This window comes from Mya arenaria, chromosome 2 (genome assembly GCF_026914265.1).
Source record: "Mya arenaria isolate MELC-2E11 chromosome 2, ASM2691426v1".
In the NCBI taxonomy this organism is placed as follows: domain Eukaryota; kingdom Metazoa; phylum Mollusca; class Bivalvia; order Myida; family Myidae; genus Mya; species Mya arenaria.
In genome coordinates this window covers 16,919,508-16,942,464 of record NC_069123.1, presented here as the reverse complement: position 1 = coordinate 16,942,464, position 22,957 = coordinate 16,919,508, and the positions used below count along the sequence as shown (strand labels likewise).

The window sequence follows — 22,957 nt, the reverse complement described above, 5'->3', positions numbered from 1 at the left end:
ATCACCCACCAACTTCTTCGGTGAATCTAAAAACGATACAATAAAAGCAGTCAACAATGAAGAAAATGAAGAAACAAAATGTGAAATGACGAACAACGTTAATCTAGAGTTTGCATTTAAGCAAGCTCATGGACTGGACCCTTTCAGTATTGAGCTTGAGTTGACTGGTAGAGGTCAGTTTGGCAAGGGGAATGATAAGAAAGAGGCTTTTAATGCAGGAGAAGTGGAAATCCCCGTGGGTCAGCAATACCGGGACAGTCCCGTAGGTCAGCGATACCTGGAAAGTCCTGCAATGGAGATGCTGACCATGATGACGCAAGAACTGGATGAAGACACAGATCAATCATACAATGTAAGTTATGACCATTACTACCATTGTACTTTGAAATACTTAACCCTTACATTATTTTACATGTACATACTAAGTGTTAGTTATTTGGTTGAGTGAAAGCAGGCAAAACTATTTGACAACGTAGTGAACAATTTTCCATTAGGTGGTCACGTACTTGTAGTTTTCTCTTCATTACATTTCAAATATCTACTTTAGTTTGCCTAATGTAAAGTGTCACCACTCTCTTAACAATGCGTGAGATACTATAAAGTTATAGAAACTTCGCACAATTCTTCTTATCAATCAGCTAATGTTTTTGTAGAGATATATATCTTATCAAAGTCATCATAATTAGTATCCTGTTTTGAAAAAGAGATCACAGGCCAAGTTCATGGATGTGGAAAAGTTGAATGATAATTTCATTTAAGCGGGGGGTCAAATGTCACACTTACATGTCAGGGGGCATGGAATTAGTTTTTACGGTCATACAATATTCCGTTTTTGCATTGCATTTATACATTCAATACCCCTATATCTTCAAAACGAATAGACAAAATCAATGAGGTCAAGTCAACCATACAATGTTTTCTTTACACGTTAAGTGTAAAGTAAATAAAACAACATATCAGATTCATTGCAAAATATTAATTAGAGGCTTTGTTGTCTTAAAGAGGTTCCCCCTGGGGACAGGTACTGTTACAACCTAGAACCAAATGACCCCATAGTTCATGATAGTGTATTCTGAAGAGTTTTCAAAATTATATACAATATAATAGTTTGCTGGTGAAAGTGATGTAACGTGCTGCGGCATCAATTTGTCAATAGTTTTACTATATTTCTAGGTAAGTATACATGTGCCTGGTAATGTTTTCATGTGACGACAGTTTTCAAAACTACCCAAGACTCTTCCAATTTTATGCCGATGCCGTCATGTCTGTTCTAATGTTTTGATAATCGTGGCATAGCCTACCGGGATTGGAATTATGACAATTTAACAGCCATCATTTAGCCCCGATTTATCCCGGCCCATTGTAGAAGTATTGGGAGAACATGGCGCCGATTTTGTACAAATGCTGACGATCACCCTACGATTGGAATATGAAATATACCACACCAACTAAGGAAGATTCCTTACGGTTAATCAAATATCAATCCTGAATTGCGTAGCAATTGATCGTACTAAATCGTAGGATAGTCTTGTTCGTTCGACTTAATTCATCTTTTTTGTACGATATTACATGGCCAAGATACAACTAAGGGAGATAACTGCCGAAACAACATGTTTTAAACAAGTGAATATATTTCCAATAGATTATATAAGGGATGACCGATTTGCACACGAAATAAGTCTGATTTATAGTGCTTCACGACACGAAACACCATATATAGGATAACCATAACATTAAATAACATTTGAAAAAAACGCAACGTAATAAGAAATTATTCTAAAACAGTAAGATGACCTGAAGTAATATTTAAATGATTAAGAAGGGTTCGTTTGATACGCTCAGTCCGCCCATTATTAATCATTAAAATTATACTTCATGTAATCTAACGATTACATAAGCCCTATGCAACAAATAGAGCCTGTATTTTCCTGTCCCGGGGAAAGCAGTGCTCATTCAAATGTCATTTCCTAGATCCGCCCTTGATAACTACACTTATTTCTACTTTAACTACTATAGTAACTACCAAACAATTTGACAAGGACGACCTTAATTAACCGGGCGCCGCAATACCTTTGATCTTACTTAAAAGTTAGAAGGCGAAGAACGAAGTAAAACTTGACAAAATTGTACTTGACTTGTTTTATGTTCTAAATGTAATATTTGCGTGACAATATATAGACAGCAAAAGTTAAAGAACAAAGAATACATTCCTAATGAGCCATGCTCATAATTGAAGGATATCTTTTGATTTACTTGCTGGTCAAAGGGTCATGTCGATTCGTAGGTGATATGCATGTATTAATTTCGTTAATATGAAATTCAATACAGACAACGTTGACACCTTATTATGAACTCATGAGTTAACGCTCTTATAAAGCTAAACTGATAGCTATAAATCAAACGTTTTGAAGTCATTCAGATAAAACAAAAGTCAGATATATTTTATGTGCATACTCACAACCACCCGCTTGATTAGATTTTGTTTTTTGTTGATCATTTACAATATTAACACTTGTTGCGTAACTGTTAGGTTGAACTGTAATGTTTTTTATCTACTAATAGTTCGATAAAAAATTAACATGCATTTTTAGTAATAAAAAATTCTTAAAATCTGTCTCTTTTTGGTGTTATCACAGGACTAAGTTAGAAGTGGATATGCTTAGATTAGGTAGTGAGAGTACATTTTTCATATTAAAGTCATAACGTGATTAACTTAATTGAGTACAACGAGGGTCGGACAAAAACACGGCTGTCATCCGTTTCTTAATGGACTGATGTTTTGGTGATTCTGATATGACATTTGACACTAGAGACCGGGCGGCCACGGTGTTTGTGCCACCAGCCACCTTTGTATGTACTAACAGGATGTTACTAAGCCTTTTGTGACTTGATAAGATTCAGATTTTGTCAGGACAGGGCTTCTGTCGAGGGACTTTGTTGACCCCAGAGTATATTTTCAGACGTTTGTCTCACCGTTTGGGGTAAACATAAACTTGACCTTTGGATTAACTAGGAATTCTGAGGTTTCATGTTTCTGAAAAACATGAAAATGATTTTACAATGTGTAAAATTTGAAAACTGTGGAATGTTTTAGGCTGTTTTGTATATGTGTATGGGAAATTAGCGAACAAACATGGATGGCGTGAAAGATGTATTGACATCTACTTTTATTATTCACGGAAAAAGTAATAAAAAACAGAAGGTAATTAAATTTTATTGTAATTCTATACATTAAATAGAGGAACCTGGACTTGGGCGTTTGTTTAAATGCTTCTCACCCATTTGTGAACTGTCTCTGATTGGATGTGTTATGTGCTTTTAAGATTCACCTATATAAATATAGTGTTATAAAATCCGTGTTGAACGAGGACTGAACAGTAAATCCGGCCCCGATTTCTCGAAACATTTTACCCTTTATCTGTAATTTTATATATCATATAAGAAACGTAACCTATTTCTTGATATTCTCACATTGTTTAATGTTATGTTAACAAGTAGAACTTTCTCCTGCGTATGGTGTTGGAGGTCTTCAAAGCTCTGGAAATGTATGTTATTCCAGGTGCAAATTGGTCAATTCACTATAGCATTTATAAGAAATGAATTTAGTGGTATCTGACCTCAGATTGAAAGATGCCAATACTTCATAGCTGATAGTCCTTTTCTATGTTGCAATAATAATTGTAACTGAATGAAAGAAACTATTTTTATTATCACTTTTATAACCATGCACTCAGCTCTTAAAGACAAAAGAAGTGCAGGCACCCGTTCTGTCTGTTTCTCGACAGCATTTTAATAGAAATCACTGTCTTGTGTTTCAATAGGTGTAGTTTAGATGAGCCCTTTAGCTCACACAGCTGTCTCTTGAACGCAGTCAAGTGCGATCTTTTTTGCCCGTTACGTCCTATACTAGCTTATTATTACAGCATCTTGTTTAATAATTTAAAAGTTTGCATCATCAAAGACTAGATGTTCATAGTGCTATTGTTTGGTACCTTTGATCACTTGTTTTAAGTGGGTTTTTTTTTCTTATATCTTATTTCGGATAAAAGATGGTAGGTGACTTCATTGTGTAGGTATCGTTTATAATACAGTCGAAACTCGCTATGTCGAACTCTGCTATCTCGATTTTATGGTTATGTCGGACTTATTTCGGTTCAGTTATACACTTTTTTGTATTTCGGTTAAGGCGAATATACGTTATTACGAAGTGTTTTCCTAGGTCCGAACGAGTTCGACATAACGAGTTTTTATAGTATTACTGCTTTCTGATGATATTGTTTGCCATACCAGCGCAAACACTTATATGGCCATGAACAGTCTTTATTTGAAACCTGTTAACATGGCGTTACATTGGTGGATAGGATCACATCGTTTAAACACTGTGTCAAATTAGCCTACTTTTTCTTTCTGCAATTGAAAAACAATTAAACTTAGATCAACATTGGTATTAAACCTGAGTACAATCAATATGCTTACTGGAGCAGCCGGGGTGTCAAGTGCGGAATGGCGATTTAATTGCTGGAAAAGATTCTGATCATAGTTTTACATCGGATGAATTGATTCCTGTATCGGAATTGTATTTTATGTCAAATACCCAGGAGAAAATTGCTCTAAATCTGATGTCGGATTTAGACTCTGGTGCGTGTGTTAGAACAATATGGCAATTCAATATCTGCTTCTTTTGATGTGATTACTGCTTTAGATGATGTCAACGAAGTTCTTATTCTTATGGAACTTAAATAAATCACGATTTGCTTATTAGATCTTGTCCTATTCAAGCGTCACTGCAATGGCTTAAAGGGCATGGATTTCTATCTAACTCAGGTTTCTTGTGGTTAAAATTATGGGGAAATTTATGAGTGCATCGTTCTTTTCTTATAATATAGAATCGAGAAAATGAAAACCATGAATGTACTACTTTAATCAGAAATGTTATTTCCCTTTTCAAAAGGGATCCGTCATGTTCCTGCTGTAATAACAATCATGTTTGAAGGCTCCAAGCAATATACCTTTGACACACAGGGTGACTTTTATTCAAGAAACATCAATCATCATTTGATATGACAATATACCACTCTGATGGGTTTAATTCAGGCACTGGATTGGTTTTATTGATTGGATCTTTAATTAAAATGTAGATAGTCGGATCGTTGAAATAGTTCACCCTGTGTCAAATTAAAAAAGAAATACACTGTGGATGGTATCGGATGTTTGAAGAATTTGAGGGACTTATTTTACTGGTATGTAAATCTGGTACTTATACATGTTTTTAAGAACATAGCATGGTTATTATTGCTTATATTCATCATCATCATCATCAGTCATTATCATCATCAGTCATCATCATCATCATCATCATCATCATCATCATCATCATCATCATCATCATCATCATCATCATCATCATCATCATCATCATCGCCATCATCATCAGCAGCAGCAATTACAGCAGCAACTGCAGCAGCACCACGGGTTATAAACTTCTTTGTTATCATCGACGTCAAAAGAAAACAGAACCTTGGGGATAAAAACATGCTGATAATGACGCAAAGAGGAAATTGGAAATACCAGTACTTCTTAAATTTGATAAAAGTGGTACTGTCGTTTGTTAAATTCTGATTGGTCAAGAAAAACAGGTTAGTCATTTACTAATTGCTTATGTCTCATTTTTGAAACAGCGCTTTGTTATAAACTGTTAATGAAATAACTTTTTTGAAAAGCATATTTTGTTTCCACGTCAAACGTCTGACATAAAAATTATAAAATTGAACTTAATTATACTAAACAAAAGCAAAAAATACAAAGGAATGAAACCAAAAATTGCATGTTTTGTCCTGATCGTTCAACAGAAAGCGCTTATCGCTACATCTAACGGAAAAATCAGCATATATTGTTAAGAAATGCTGTAATTTTTGTGAAATATATTTTTCCTATTATTTAACAGATTTCAATGGAAAGTCATTAGGCGTGGGATAAAGTAAAAGTGAATAGAACGCCACGATTTGAAAAAGTTAATTTCTCATTCATTTTTTCACATAATTTTTTTTAAATAATTGTTTTATGAGTGTGTTAAAAATGGTTTATAAATAAGTAAGTCGTTATCAAAGTCTTCGTCGACGAAAACTGTATTGGTACCAACGTTTCGCATGACATGTTTGGATATTGTTAAAGAATGTTATGTGGAATAGTTGAATCACTTTATTTAATAAGCGGTATCATATTAAGCGATATCATCGTGTTTGTTTTGTATCACAAACGAAGATGAAACATAAACTCAATTAATGAAACAAGTGGATTTACGGACGTAGGCAGAGGGTTGAGATGATGACTTTAACCGGTTAAGTTCAAACAAGATTGACTGACCTATCGTGCGAACAACGAATGAAATTGCCACACAAAAAGCGGACATGGGAATAAGTTCTTAAAGGAAAATGATGTGCTTGAACTGTTAGATGGAAGTCTTGAACTTACTTTAAACCAATAATTAGCAGATAGATAACTATATAAGGTGGATTTAACTTAAAAGTTACCATGGAATCAAGGGACAAATTGATGTATGCGAGGTTTTTTATCCCCTCTTGTAAGACAGAGAGGCATTATCAGGTAGGTGAAAATTGACATTATACTCATCATCCTTTCATCATCATCATCATCATCAACATCATCACCATCATCACTGCCCTCCTCCTCCTCCTCCTCCTCCTCCTCCTCATCATCATCATCATCATCATCATCATCATCATCATCATCATCATCATCATCATCATCAAAACATTACCACCGCCGCCGCCACCACCACCACCACCAGCAGCAGCAGCAGCAGCAGCAGCAGCAGTAGCTGAACCACAAAAGCTCATAGTACCATATCATATTAAAAACATTTGACTAAAGTGATTCAAATTTTACTTTTAGATTACATTTTCTGTATCAACACTCAATTTTTATAGAAAGACTTCAAAAAGAAACTCTCAATCTCCGGAATGTCTAACATGTTGCCATTTGTTAATTAGCAATGATAAATGTATTTATCAAGTATATTTACATGGTTTTGTACATCAATAATGGTGAAATATCGAATAATTTAAATAAACATCTTTATGTAAGAAAATTGTTCGCAGACAATTGTTGGTCCTACATTGTTTGGTTAGACAATTAGAGTTTCATGTATTGTGCAAATAAAAAGGGCAGTCGTAAGTATACGTATGTATTTAGAATGAACTACCTTAAATAAGATGACTGGCATAACAGAAAAGAGCAGGTTTATTAGGATAAGTTTGGCGTTCACTGAAAGGCTCACACAAAAAATACTATAACCTAAACGGTTTGAGCCTCTTCGGTGAGAATAACTTTTGGGATATGATTGTGTTTCACTGCGGAATAAAGCGGTAGGTAGGGCCAAAGAAAAATGGTTAAGTCAGTGTTTCATCCTTTTCCAAAACAGGTAGGGTAGGTAGGCTTTTTATATATTGCTTTACTTCTTTTACTAGGCTTTATATAAGAACGTTATTGCCATAATTGGAGAATGGTGTTTAATTAATATTTTGTATAAAGCTTGAAAGATTGTTAACTACATATTAAAACACACACTTCAAACACAACAAAAACACACTAAAAACAACTGACTATAAATACGGTAGGGTCGGCGCCAATTTCGTAGGTAGGGTCGGGTAACCTGAACCAAATGCATTTTTAGGCCTAGGGAAACGACAAACGCAATTTATTAAGGGTGGCCTTGGCATATAAAACTGTACTCGTGCTCCTCTTCTTCATTAAAGTCCGCCCGGTTAGCTCAGTCGGTAGAGCGTTGGACTGTTAATCGGACCAGGTCACTTCTGTTGTGATTGGTTATGAAATCCTTTCTACGACCATTCGCACTGTACCACTGCCCCTGGCATGTACAGAAGTTGTCAGTTCCTTGCAGAATTGAAGGCACCTAGTACTGGTTCACCGCCCAGAATAGGTGTGCGGTGGTTGAACTGTCACTCTGGGACCCTTCAATGTGCTCACGCCGGGACCCGGAGTATAAACTACTAACACCACCAATATCTTCTTCATTAGGATGAAAAGCATCGCACATTTATCCTTAAAAGTTTAATAGCAATACTTATTCATTCTCATTCATCAAAGGTTTGATAGCGATAAATCTGTGGTACGCATAGCCTCATCACTCTGGTGTTACTACGAGAATGTACTTATTAATATGATATTGTTAGAAATCAATGTAAATGATAAAGTTGTTGTGAACGCATAATTTTAGGCATATCATTTGATAGAGATTATACTATAGGTTTAAAAAAGTAAGATGGACGTAAGTTTAGTTATGAATGTTTGATGAACCTTTTTTGGCTGGCTATTTTAGCTCTTATATCTAATTACGTTATATTTGTTTCATGTTTTTAATTCTTAATTAATACAATCCAGTTCGTTCTTTTTTATTTTCGGTTGAAATCATGAATGAACACATTCGACCTTGATTTACCGAATATCTTCAAGAGGCGTTGATTTTAATATCACCATCCAATCCATATTGGTGGTTACGGTAAATGAATTTGCAGTTTTAAAAAAGTAATTTAGAAAGAAGCGCATTCAGCCTTTTAAGTATGTTCATGCTTTAATTGCATTGAGTAGAACATAATGGGTAAAAAAGATGAAATAAAATACCCCATTGAAGTCTGGCAATGTCTAAATGCTGCCAACATATCGTATACAAATGTCATTAAAATAGTAACTGATCTTGATCGAGTTCCTCATTAAGTTATTGATGGAACTAAAAATAATGTCATCTGATGAAGGGCTTTGGAAATTGCAAATTCATACTTTGCGAATAAACGTCAATATTTTGCAAAATTGACCAAAGTGTGGAATAACATTAGAGTTTATGTCACTGTTGAATTGGATTTTAGAGAAAATTCGATGATTGTGACACAATAAATGCTGTGAAATGAATGTGTGTGGTGAAATGTATTTGGAAATGCGTGGCCAGGTGAATGTGTTTAGAATTGAATAAAGTTGTAAATTTCTGCGGGATTTTATTACGTGATGGTGAATTAAAAAACAGATTCTTAGAGTATCGTTGTGCTTTTTTCCAGTGTAAAAAAAAATAAAATGAAATCTAGTATATGTGATATTTATTCTTTATTTTTGCTTATCTAATCCATAATTTTGTTCGCCGTGCTGCGCCCGGCTTATGCTGATTTTTTGGTTTTGTAAAGCAAAAAATAAATGATAAACATTATTTAGTGTTGGCGCAAAATGCCTCTATACAATGGCGTGTATGTCCGAACTTCTAAGAAACGCACTTAATAAAAACAATCAATGACTAAATAAATTTCGGGTGAGTGTTTTCCTCAGAGGCTTATTAAATGAATAAATAAAAAATTTTATATATCAAGTATTAAAATACGTGCAGTGAGCCGATAGGCAGGGGCATGAACGAAAAGACTTATTGTATATTTATTAACTTGGAATTGACCAGTAACTTTCTCTTCCGGCAGGAGGAGACGGCACACCTGATGGACGACGGCACCGGTACTCCCCGCCTCCTCTCCATGGAGGAGAAATGGCAGATCATCTTCAACGAGGTAAGCCAAGCCGCCACTTTTAATAAACTCAGAAACGCCCTTTTGGGGTTCGAACCAGCCACCAATACGATGGACGCGCGAAGCAGCCACATAATGTCAACCTTTAATACATCTTAAAGCTGCACTCTCACAGATTTTCTGTTTTATAAAACTTTTTTGTCTTGGAAAGAGCAAATTTTTGCTTTAATTTCTGCAAACCAATGATAAAAGAAATGTACGTTAAGCTAGCGGCCTAGCGGCGTGAAGTTAGCGGCCTAGCGGCGTGAACTTAACGGCCTAGCGGCCTAGCGGCGTGAAGTTAGCGGCCTTGCGGCCTAGCGGCGTGAAGTTGGCGGCCTAGCGGCGTAGCGGCCAGGCGGCTTAATTATTTTTTTCTATTTCCAAGCAATTGTTAATGCGTTTTTTTAAAAACAATGATAAATCAAGATTTTTTATTCATATAGTTACATAGCGGCCTTAAATTGTTATCTATTCAGAATATTTTTCTTTACCTTTTATTCTAAAACAATTTTAAATTAACTGTTTTATGCACAAATTATCACTCTGAAGCGTTTTTCATTTTTTTCCCAAAAAAGTCAATCGAGCACTTCAGCGGCCTAGCGGCCTAGCGGCGTGAAGTTAGCGGCCTGGCGGCCTAGCGGCCTAAAATGGTTTCCTATTTCAAAGCATGTATACATGCATTTCCTTCTAAAACAATGACATATTAACTGTTTGAATGTACAAATTAACACTTTGAAGCTATTAGCGATTATCAACAGTTTTTTTCAAAAGCGTCGATAAAGCAGTTAGCTATTTCAAAGCATTAAACATGCCTGTTCTTCTAAAACAATGATATATTTACTGTTTTATGCACAAATTATCACTCTGAAGCGTTTTTCATTTTATTTCAAAAAAGTCGATCGAGCACTTCAGCGGCCTAGCGACCTAGCGGCGTGAAGTTAGCGGCCTAGCGGCCTGGCGGCCTAAAATGCTATCCTATTCCAAAGCATGTATACATGCATTGTTTTTCTAAAACAATGATATATTAACTGTTTTAAGCACACCCTATCACTCTGAGGCGATTATCAACCTTTTTTTCAAAAAGTCGAACAAGCAGTCAGCTTTTCAAAGCATGTGAACATGCCTATCCTTCTCAAAAATATGTTGATAATCGCCTTAGAGTGATAGCCTGTGCATAAAAACAGTTAACATATTATTTTTTTTAGAAGAAAATGCATGTATACATGCTATGCAATAGGATAGCATTTTAGGCCGCCAGGTTGATAATCTCTTCAATGTGTTAATTTGTGCATAAAAACAGTTAATTAACAATTGCTTGGAAATAGAAAAAATAATTAGGCCGCCAGGCCGCTAAGCCGCCAACTTCACGCCGCTAGGCCGCTAGGCCGCTAGGCCGCCAGGCCGCCAACTTCACGCCGCTAGGCCGCTAGGCCGCTAGGCCGCTAGGCCGCTAACTTCACGCCGCTAGGCCGCTTGGCCGCTAACTTCACGTACATATAAAAGAAAGCTGACAAAACATCAATAAAACATCAATTTTTGAACTTAAATTAAAAAAACCTGCGATCTTATTTTTGTCAGCAGTTTTATATACCTGGTTTCTATGCATTTTCGCAAAAAGTGGCTCATTCCAAGACAGTAAAGTTGTCAAAACCTTCAATCTGTGAGAGTGCAGCTTTAATTGATATATACTTTGAATGATTGCATAAAACAGTTGTATGTCTTCACAAAAGGTTTGAGAAATACAGATATTATCATGGACCAAAGTGCATTAAAGTCTTAATCGCAAAATGACCTATCCCTATTAACAACTAGCAGTTATTTACTTCATAATAATATTATAAAAATATCATGAAATCGATGAAAATATTATTTCACAAATCGTTCATTAATTAAATAATAATAAAATAATAATGGACATATAATTGAGGAAAATATTTTGAGAAAAGAATGTAGTTGTTTACTTGGTTACAAATTCCCATCATTATTATAAGGACAAAAGAAAATGACATCGACCCCATGATTAAAATCTCGAGAAAATAACTAAACACCCAACGCAAAAAGTTAATTTGCTGAGGCGTTTGTTAACCATTATTTCAATATTTATTTTCCATAAACTTCCCGCCCACTAAATTGACACAATGTTATCCTGATAAGTCTAGTAAGGTGCTCACATGAATGCGTGCAGAAATGTGTTCAATATCTTCCTTTTGTCGCGATCCACGCGACTGACAGGGTGGCTATTGTTTACAAAATAGTTCTACCTTATGGCATTGTATGGCGAATTCAGCAAGAGCTATAAATTACCTCAATGAGAGCGCAGTGCCAAAGTTATGTCAGAAGTTTATTTGAAACAAACGGTGCATTGGGTATATATCATTTAATATAGTTTATACGCTTGTTAAAACTAATTTGTAATTATCATTGTCATTTCACATGATACATAATATCCGTTCACTCACTCAGGCGCGTACCTTTAAACGCTCAACCTTGATATACAGTCAAAACTCGTTATGTCGAAGTCGTTGGAACCTCGGGAAATACTTCGAGATAACGAACATTCGATAAAACCGAAATATCCAAATTGTATTACTGAACTGAAAAAAGAAATTAAAATGTTCGACATAACCAGAACATCGAGATAACACATTCCGGCGCAGACAGTTCGACTGTAGTTGGATTTTTTGCCAAAACAAACCTAAAATTCAATCACCGTAATTCCTTCTGTGGAGGCAGTGGGGATGTGTGAAACCATCCTGTCCCCTGCAAACAATAGATGTCCTCTATTTTTGCGAATTATATACGTCTAGAGTCGAACGCCGTTGGCTCGAACTCGCTTGGCTCGAATTCCCCGTTGACTCGAACTGGATGCAGAGGACCGATTTCTTTATACTGAAAGTAATCATTCCCGCTTGGCTCGAATTTTTCGAGGTTCGAGGTATTTCGCCGGGCCCTGGGAGTTCGAACAAACGTGGTTCGACTGTATGCACATATATTTTATCCCTTAAGATACTACCTGGGTTCCGTGTTTATGCATCAAAAATCCCAGTGCCGTCCATGTGTTCCTCCCTTACTTTCGCGTTTCGGCTGCGTCTCAAGCATTTTTTTTCTAATTTAAATCATTCTACAATGGGAAGATGTGTCGCGCATTAATTTTGTGCTCTCTCGCATTAAAGAGCAAGGTCATACACTTACAGGCCAATTGTCTATTACTCCGACGAGGGCAGGGACACTTGTCATGTTCCTTAGACAGTTCTCGTTCAATCTTTAACTTCCATAGCCGAGTTGAAAAAAATATGATTTTCCTAATTATATTATTTAACGCCAAATCTTTATTGATCAATGTAATCACTGTGAAATTTTCTCTTGTAGAAAACAAGGGCCCCGATTTATGCGGTCACTCAATACATCGAATACCTGAACCAGTTCGTGAATGGTCAGAATGCTGCGTCACGTGATAACGATGACGTCATCAGAAGGGACAGTATCAACCCCATTTCGTACCTACTAAGGAAACTAAAGCTCGATCTTAAGATGTCATATGAGAGGTTTGTACGAATGCTCATATGAGTAACAGAGTAGTTATGTGTACTTTTCCCTACTCTTATCTATATGAACTAGGTATTATGTGTTTAAAAATATTCATTTTTAGATTACACATCAGTGTAAGCCGTGGCCCATTGAAATGCTTTATAATTGAACTATATAGTTATATAATATATTAACTCTTTACACCAGGGGCGCACCTAGCCATATGCCCGGGCCTACAAATCAGTTTTGGTTCCTCAAAATAAGGACAAGAAATAGAATCTCCAAATCAGGAATAAAAACTACAGGCTCTAGGCTTATGAGTTTTTTTATGCAAACAGCGCTTTACTGGATAACGTTTATGATAATATCACGGAAAGTTGGCAAACAGAATGCTAAAAACGGTTCTTTCATTATTGTTTTATTCAAACAATCTACGGGAGGGAAAATCCGTCCCGCACTCACCCAATATAACATTTGGAGACCATCATTTACATAAAACACCTTCACAATTCTACAACTCACTCAAGAACATTGGCGTACAATTCAAAATGCTTCGGGAACACTCTTGAACACTATATATTAAAGAAAGCCTTTGTTGGTATCCACTGAGCTAAACATAAGTAAAGATTTGTTTTCTGTCTGTCATTTCCAGTTTCTTGGAAGAGTTTATTAAACCGGAAATGGGCGGCCTTGGGCTGCTGGTCCGCCTACTCAAGTCAATACAGAACGCGGGCGCCCGCCAGTCCGGCTCCACAAATATGGCCCAGCTAAAACACTACAAGAAAACTATGGTAAGAGTTGGTGTTTGTCACCGCCGTCAACCCCAGTACTTTATTTTGTTAAAACCACATAAGTGCACACAGTCGTTTAAAGGGAATACACTTTGGTGTCATATGACCTCTGAAAAGATAAGTGATATTTAACCTAAAAGTTATTTTTTCTTCTTTTCAGATTTATCAAAGGGGTCACTCCTACCACCGATCTAGCATATAGGCCTTACGATATTTTCTAAAATGTTATACTGCAGTAATTCATAGTTATTTTATGCTAGATCCATTGTCGGAGTGACTTCTTTGATAAATCTGAAGAAAAAATAAATACTTTAAAGTTAGATGTCACTAAATATTTTACTGTTCATTAGTGCCTTGACAACTCGCGTTTTCCGACATGAATAGTAATGGGGAGAAAACCATCAAATGAAAATACTCTTCAATTTAGAATATTAACTGTGACGTCATACAGATGTTTTGTTATTGAATATAGAAAACACAGACGATGCTATTGCATTGGCTTAGATTCCACAGAGTTCCCATTCGGTACCAATGGAATTGTATCATTAATTAATCATTACCAAGAGTATTTCCTAGCAAATGACCCACGATATAAAGAGTCGTGGCTCTGGTGGCTGGAGGGGGGGGGGGAGATATGAGTGTTTATGAGGGTACGCGGTAAGGGCGGTATCAGAACACCACAGTTCCACTCATCTAAATAAATCCGCACAATCCCGACAGTGTCAAGTAACGATACAGAGGAAGAACTGATCCCTAGCTTTAGAAATATCTCAGGCAATAATAAATAAAGCTTTTACGGTCGAGAGCATTAGACTTTTTGTTATTATGTGTTTGTTAAATGAAGATTTCGTTTTCATTTCAAGAAAATAATCCAAAATTCGGTTACTTAAATGTAACCAGTGTTTGAACGTAAATGTGTTTTTTTTCAAAATTTTCTACTTCAAATTTGGTTCACACGTCCGCGAAATGTCTGCATCAAAAAAATATTTATGATCGTTTATATTGCAAAACAAGTTGCATATAAATAGTCTTCAATCTGTTGCTCAACATCTGTTTAGCTTTATTGAGACGAGGATAGAAAGGCGTTCCCTAAGCGCTATCAGTTTCATAATCTTACATTTATTTATCTTTTTCTGTACCGAAAATCCATTGGCGACTAAGTTATGGTGAATAAATATATTTTTATTTGTTATTTCATTCAGAATGTTTCGATATATTTTACATAACCATTACAAAGCGTACTGAACCTAAAGCACAGCTCAGAGTAAAAATGAAACATTACATCAATAAAACATCTTTTCGGGTGAGACTTAATGTACCATATACTAAATGCTGAAAACTTTCTCACGGTTCGAAAGGAGGTCGTTTATTATTAATATTTGTATAAATTTGCTCAATTAATTTCATACACTATTTGTTCATAATCCGAATATCTGCGCCAAATCAAGTATTATATCTGATTTATGTCAAGTTTATCGCCTGCTGTAATACTTATGTAATTATGATATATATATTTTTCAGACGGACGAACATGACTGCCTTTTGTGCATCAAATATTCATTAAGGCCGAAGGTATTTGAATTTCTTATCTAAAGGTTTGAATTTTCTTACAAAAGTTTAAACATAACTACAAGTAGTTGATAAAGTTGAGTCATGTCATTGATCCTAATTGCATTTCAATAACCTCTTGGAGAAAAACAATGGCACCACCAGATCTTTTAACTACAGACCAAGTGCTTTATAATAATAATAAAATGTGTAAATGAAATGATCAAAACGTACTCCCAAGTAAACTCGAGCCTTGAATGAAATTAAGTGCCATTCTGTTTCTGAAATCATCACAAATGCTTACAGACAAAACTTCTTCAATAAATCCAGCATAAAACTCTCGTCCTCATAGACTCTTAGCGATCTACCTGAGTTCTATGGACGGACGTGGCCAATTCGAAAAATCAAAATCCTTCAATCTGCTTCGTTGTTGTACTAAATAATGTTCATTGGGAATTCCCATCAGCAAAACAGGTTACTACTACACTGAACGCCTTTGAAAACGCACCACTTGTGCACAAACATACATAAATAATGTTCTACAACCGGTGCTTTTGCCGTTTGTGCGACGTCAATTTCCACATGGACGTTACATGTTTCAACATGATAATGCTCCCGCCCATACAACCCGAAGGACCACTCAGTTTTTTGTTCAAAACAATGTAACTGTTTTGGACTGGCCGTCGTTGTCTCCAGACATGGCTCCTATTGGGCATCTCTGGGATGAGCTTGGTAGGTGGGTTTATGCACGAAATCCTCCTCCACGCAATGTTGCAGAATTACGCAATGCTCTTGTGCAGGAGTGTGCCAACATCCCACAACACCGCATAGCAGCTCTCACACTGTCCATGAGGCGTAGATGTCTTGCATGTATACAGGCAAACGGGTCATACACTCCTTACTAACAAACTGTGATTTGTGGTGTTCGACCGTGTCTTACGTTTACAGTTGTTTTTCAGCTAATACCACACACGTGGCTATGAAATTTGCATACAATATTTATAACATATTGTTTGTTGTACCTAGAAATTTTGAATACATTCGATGCACTATTTTTGAATAAATTTATGAAAATGTAAGTGGTGCTTTTTCAGGTGTTCAGTGTATTTGACCAATTTTACGTTTATCCGCAAGGACGAAAACATGAAATGGTAGAAATTAGCGTACACGCGTTGTGAATTATGTTGACCTTTGTAAATTCCATATGCTGAAAATATATCTATGAAAAATCTATGCGACATTAAGCCGATTCTAAATTAGCCGGTTATTCTTCCAGGGTTCCCTGTCGGCTCTGCTGGCGGTGAACTACGGGTTGGAGACGGTTGCCTCCAGTCTGCTGAGTACCTACACCAAGTCACGTGGTACCGCAGTAGAGGTTAGTACTTCCGGGGTTAGCATTGCAGTTTGTTTGAGCAAAATATGTGTCTTCCCGAAATACTTCAGCTCTACAGTAATATGAACGTACATTGTCGAATTCTTAACATACCCTTTATTGTACCATATTGGAAGTTATACATTCAGTTAAGAACTGCTTGTACAAAATTGAAAGGTGTTTCTTTCTTTTCGTTTATACATTAGTTCTTCAATATCAGAAGCTTCCGTTCAATAACTAGCATGCGGATAACAAACAACTATGTATCAATATACACATCCTACTTATTGCACGGTAAGTTTGGCAATGCTGCTAAATGGTGAATTAAACAACCAGTTAATAATGCAGCCACTATTTTCGTAATTGAAATTACACACTCGCTATGTATGTCATAATCAGTTATATATACACAACTCGTTAAGTCGTTAAGGCATAGGGAAATACTTCAAGAAAACGAGCATTCGACCGAAATACAAAACAAACTATATAACTAAACCGAAAACAATCGAAAAAAAGATCGACATGATCAGCACATCGTGATAACAAAGTTTGACATAGCGAGTTTCGACTGTCTGTTGTAAATTATAGAATTTGATTTAAGATGGATGAACATGATTTTTTTACTTTTTGTAAGATCCTGACGGTTGCCATGTCGGCAGTGGACGGGTTCTCCAAAGTTCTGGACTGTTTTACTTATATTCAGTTGAAAATTGGCGAACCAGTCAGGTTCAAATCCCTCGTGAACATGATGAACATGAATAGTCCACAGAATGTCATCTTCAAAGTAAGACTTTATAACACGGTTGCCGCGTAAATTGGTGTTATAGATACGTTTATTGACATTGAGTACATTCAAATAGTGTTGATGATATATCTTGGCAGCTGTTTCTGTAATAGATTTGTGTATTGTTTAACGCATAAGTTTCAAGTTTTGCTAAGTTTTGTCATAAAACATAAAATTTCGGCATGTGCCATCGGTCTACAATGGTACTATCAACAACACAACGCTAAAAAATTCATTCTTGAATAGCAACAAAAGAATCCTTGCTTTTAATACAATACGATCAACACTGTACTTAATGATTTTAATCCAAACCCCCTTTAGGTATGTGGTCTTAAATTTGTGAACACGCTGCTGGCGGCCGCTTCCAACACGAACATCCGGGTATTTCTGCAGCATGAGCTCCAGAATGCGGGCCTAGATGTCCCCGATATGTTACAGGTTAGACCAGAGGTTAAAGCACCTTATAACTGGAAAATCAAAGTTTATTATACCATTTAATGCTGGTATTTTTGTCCAAAATGCCTTCATTATGCAATTAATGTGGTGACTAACAAATGTTTTAATTATACTACTACATGTCGAAATATTAATTCATTTTTTTTGCTAGCTGTACGTTATTGTCCTTGTGTTTTTGAGCTAAATAAAGTGTATATACAGAAAACTTCGGAGACGGGCCTCTTGTATTCAATCTCCACCACGAGCCGCAGGGCGTGGGTCGGACGTCAGCGCACCGGGGAAGCTATTGTACGTTTTTTCTTAATAAAAGGTTACTTGATTATTTCAGAACACCTCCGGGACGGGCCTCGAATATGACGATCTCCGTCACGAGCTTGAGGAGTGGCAGCGGACGTTCGTGGACGTGGACGCCCTCATCCACCAGGGGCCGCCCCGCGTGTTTCCAGATATAGCCAACATTAACCCGAAACTGGTAAATTAATCAAAATCATTTTGTATGTTTTACATGACTGTATTTAAATTATCACCCGAAACTGGTTTATTGATTCAATTATTGTATGTGTGTTTTTACATGATTGTATTTAAATTAATTTCGGAGTTGAAGTTTCGGTTGCTATTTGCATAATCATTGAGGTATTCTGTTTATGCTTGTTTATAGGTTGACGATCTTCAAAATCAAGTCAAGGTAATAAATTATTATGAAACATACATTTCTCATTATATCATTTTTCTTCCGCAATCTCCTTACAGATAATTAAGTTGAAAAGTTGCTTAGGTGCAGCGTTGTTAAATGTACATATTTACAAGTACTCTACACACAAAAGAACGTATTTTATAATACAGTCTAACCCCGTTGGCTCGAAGTCCCAGGGATCATCGAGCCTCGGGAAATTCGAGCCTAGCGGAAATGCTTCCCTTCAGCATTCGAGCCAACGAGGAAATCGAGCCAAACGAATTCGAGCCAACGGGATTTGACTGAAGATAACCATGTTTGTCTATTGTACTAGTATTTTAATCAATTCTAATTCATTTAATAAAGTCCTTGACGGAGGAGAAATCTCTACTGGAGCGGAAGTTGCGTGCGGTGAGCGGCGAACTGAAGCGTCGGCACGAGGAGCTCCGGCGGCGCTCCATGTCCGGATGTGACGCCTTTACGCAGACGTACGGTCCCCAAGAGGCAGACAGGGAAAGTAAGATACTTTCATTTAACATATTGAAAAGTTGGCGATATATATAGTGGGTTTTGTTTTTTTAAGCAAAACATTGTGGCAATAAACTGTTAATTGACTTTAGGAATTTAACTGATGTTGAAAGTACAAAACACGTTTAAGACATTGTTTATAAACAAATATAAACCATGATGAAGCAAAAATTATGCCAGATATTTCATGGAATTAATGCTATGAAGGTAACTTAATATTATTGAAGACATGCAGCCAAACAGTGATCCAGATATATTATATATATGTTTACTTTTATCGATTGGGTACATGTTCAGCCTTCAGAAACTATTTTTATTAAAATTAAAAACCAAAGAAGCGTGTTTCTAGAACTTCATAATGACAAAAACAATGCTTTTATTCAAGAAATATATCATGTACATGGAGAAGTTCTATATTCTGATGCTATATTGACCTGCAAATGTCAAGGAGGCTTTTTTATGAAGGGCTTTGCTAAAATCTGCTATCAAATGCATTCATCGTACGATTTGTTTATCTATATCACGTTGTTTGTATTTCTTTCCGGGTATAAGGTAGGATTTATAACTGGATGCTTAACTTAGTGCGTTTTTGTTTGTCAAACAAATAGTTTCGGTTTTATACGGGTTTCACGAACTGTGTATTTGTTGTAACAGTTTTGAATTAAATAAAAACCAGTTACATAGTTTGTTTTACGAAAACCGAAGCAAGTTTTTGAAACTATCGGAACCCCCTCCAGAGGTGGTTTCGTCGGTTCGTTTTATCCGAAAACTAGCCAACTTTAAAAAAAAACCATGGCTGACAATGTTTCAACACATGTGTTGAATCACTATTTAGCTAACATGGGTAAACGACCATCTGCGGTATCATTGTTTTGAAGAAATTTAGAATTAATGGCTTCATTCAGGAGCTCGGTCATGTTGCTGAAGCTGTACACAAAACCACGCATTTGTTATTGCACGCAAAACTTTCGAAACAGATTTCCAAACCGCCGAAGCCCTTGCAGCCAAAACTGATACTAGTTTGGTATCAACAATAACGCTCATAGACTCAATATCGCCTTGTCTTATACTTACAACTGATGGCTTTATGTTTGCAGGTATAGGATGCCAGTGTGGATCAAACATATCTTCCAGTAGCGAGGACAAGCGGAAAACCACCGCCAAATACTTCGGTTGGAAGGTAGGGAAACCTTGCACAAGTATAATACGTGGTCGTATATAATCTGACAGTCGAAACCCGTGGGCTAAAACTCGCCAGTACACTCGAAAACAAACAAGACCATGCGAAACTTTAATAGGTTTCATTTTTATGTTATTTTCATTAAAATATGAATGTTTCCAAGATTTATGGAAATAAGAAAATGATTTTTTTTTTCAAATCAGTGTGATTAGGTATGCATAAAGAAACATGTAAAAATAAATTCAAAACTTCAAAACAAATTCAATTCAATTGAAATAAACGATTACCTTTTGATATACAAGTCAATGTCCGTGGTCTTATAGCCTATAAGGTATTCTGGAAATCGAGTGCATGAAATGTTTTTATTTTGCAGGATGTGTACATAAGCCAAAATGAGGACACAACATACTATCCGTCTAAGCAGCGCAGCGGTGCCGACGGCAGAGGTGAGGAAAAAGATGCCGACGAAGCCGACGACGCCGACGACGATATTCCGCCAACGCCAGACGAACAGGGACTCGTTAAAGTTAAACAGTGGCTGAAATGCCATTGTAGTTCGTCGGAAATCTTGGACGGACACAGGGACATGAATGGTGAAAGTGAAGATCAAGGTCATTCGAATGGACTATATTTTAAACGCAATAGTTTCACCAGAAAGAACGTGAAAAAGGCAGACTTTCCTGGAAACTGGAAAATTATTCCTAAGTCAATTGAACAGTTTCCTGCAAGATTTTCATCGAACAAGTGTCACAAATCGAATTGTGATAGGTGTGAAATGAAAATTCCTTCGAAAAATATTAATAACCTTGATCAAGGTCAGCCAGAAGTTGTGATTCATCAAGCGTCTGTTGAACTAAGACTTCAAGAGCTCGTGACCAACAAAAAACGGAGCGACGTGCGATCGCAGAGCTCCGACAGTGCCATAGGAGGCTCCGGAGAGCGGCTGTGGAATGACCGACAAATAACGCTACTTCCGCCGGAAACTAGCGAAGCGGAAATTCTCCAAGAGCTCATACAACCGGACGACTCGGCCAGTGGAGTCCCGGAAAACGAACCTTACCCGGATTATTCGACGGTACCAAATAGTCCGCGAAATCAGGAAAGTTTTATGACTGAACTATCAAGTGTTCTGCGAGAGTTTGAGGGAAACTTGACAAGATATGAGTTGCCTGCTACTGTAGTTAAAAACGTTACTAGTCCACAAACATCGGTAGAAACGTACGTGACACTTGGTGATGTATAGTGAAAATAGAAATTGGTATTGAAAGCGTTTAAAATCACTCTGACGTCGTTTCATGACGTTAAGTTGCCGTACAGCCTGTAACGTGGCGTTGTCTGAATTATTAGTTTTATACTAATATTTTTTGCTCGATTGTGAAGAAAGCTAATAAAATCTCGATCGATTCTGGTTCCTGGGTAGAAACCAGATGCCAGTTGTTTAAAACTTGGATAGGTTGTCCACAGGTTATCTTTTGGCTAGCTGACTCATTGAAACGATTTGATTGTTTAGTAGTTATTATTGGGTAAATATTGACCAATCAGTAAGCATTTTGGATAACTTTGACCTATTCAAAACCTAAGCCTTGTTTTATACAGTTGGCTGCAGTACTAGCATCCATTTTGAGAAGCGGTGAGAAAGTTTTCCTGGTGGGGATCGAACCCTAAGTCTGTTGGGTAAGAGGCGGACACCTGTGTCACTGCACTGCTCTCACCCTTCTGTCTTAATTGGCGAGAATTTGATTTTAATCTGGTAAACATACACAGTTGTTTAGCACGTATAGATGTATAACATTAATAAAATATAGTATATCATTATTACTTTGTTGATATATGTTAAATGGTAATACACACAAAGGCAATAAACACATATTTCTGTTATTGTTTTGCTGTTGTTTTAAAGACATTATCAAAACGCCCTTCAACACAAAGATGATTTATCTAAGTGTTTGTTTTAATAGTGGAAGATAATTTTGTGAAAAATATACTTTTGGTGTTCACAAGGTGCAAATATTATCAGTGTGTGTAAACCACGTGATAAATTATGTCATATATGCTACGTCGGAAGGCATTTTGCTAAAAATGAAGACTTAAAACACTACACCATTTTAAATGAAAAAAGGGCAGTCTATGCCCCGCCTTCGTTTTATTACCGGAGTTTGATAAGGTGATTAGTTTCATCAAGGTATTTTAAGAAACTAAACTCTCAATCAAACTCTGGTAAAAGACCGAAGGCGGGATTCCGTAAGCGGCGTAGACTTTGCTATGTTTCATTTAAAATGGATAAGAAAAAGTGAAGTTTTCTTTGAATAAAGTCTTCATTCAAAGCAAACTGTTGCCTTCCGACGTAGCATTTATGACGCAATTTGTCACGTCGTATACATACACTGAGCCTAGCGAAATTACGCTGAAACACACTTTTCCTTTTATGCACCAGTCAATTGTAACCACGGCCCCCAGGTCCGGGGGTATACCGGGGATAGCCGGGGAAATGGGCCGTGTTTTTACCTTTCAAGTGG

General features: G+C 36.6%; 1 protein-coding gene across 6 annotated transcripts; it reads left to right on the top strand.

Annotated features, from left to right (window-relative positions):
* Window positions 1-5,117: 5,117 nt before the first annotated feature.
* Window positions 5,118-22,319, top strand: LOC128246425 (uncharacterized). Of its 6 annotated transcripts, none has more exons than XM_052964641.1 (13): window positions 5,118-5,240; window positions 9,495-9,581; window positions 12,951-13,126; window positions 13,762-13,900; window positions 15,422-15,472; window positions 16,725-16,823; window positions 17,455-17,604; window positions 17,926-18,042; window positions 18,389-18,532; window positions 18,719-18,745; window positions 19,100-19,250; window positions 20,359-20,441; window positions 20,815-22,319. In XM_052964641.1, the coding sequence occupies exons 1-13, from the start codon at window positions 5,208-5,210 to the stop codon at window positions 21,682-21,684; spliced, it is 2,127 nt and encodes a 708-aa protein (XP_052820601.1). In that variant the 5' UTR covers window positions 5,118-5,207; the 3' UTR covers window positions 21,685-22,319. The 6 variants fall into 6 exon arrangements, with proteins under 6 accessions (XP_052820601.1, XP_052820574.1, XP_052820591.1 ...); XM_052964614.1 differs by lacking the exon at window positions 5,118-5,240 and adding an exon at window positions 6,109-6,603; XM_052964631.1 differs by lacking the exon at window positions 5,118-5,240 and adding an exon at window positions 7,391-7,441.
* The last annotated feature ends 638 nt before the right edge of the window (window positions 22,320-22,957 follow it).

Excerpts from the sequence above, each read along its gene's own strand:
- LOC128246425 (XM_052964614.1), top strand. The coding sequence starts at position 6,532 with ATGGAATCAAGGGACAAATTGATGTATGCGAGGTTTTTTATCCCCTCT. Across the intron at positions 9,582-12,950 it reads GGCAGATCATCTTCAACGAG|AAAACAAGGGCCCCGATTTA; the intron begins GTAAGCCAAGCC and ends TTTCTCTTGTAG. Across the intron at positions 18,746-19,099 it reads ATCTTCAAAATCAAGTCAAG|TCCTTGACGGAGGAGAAATC; the intron begins GTAATAAATTAT and ends CATTTAATAAAG.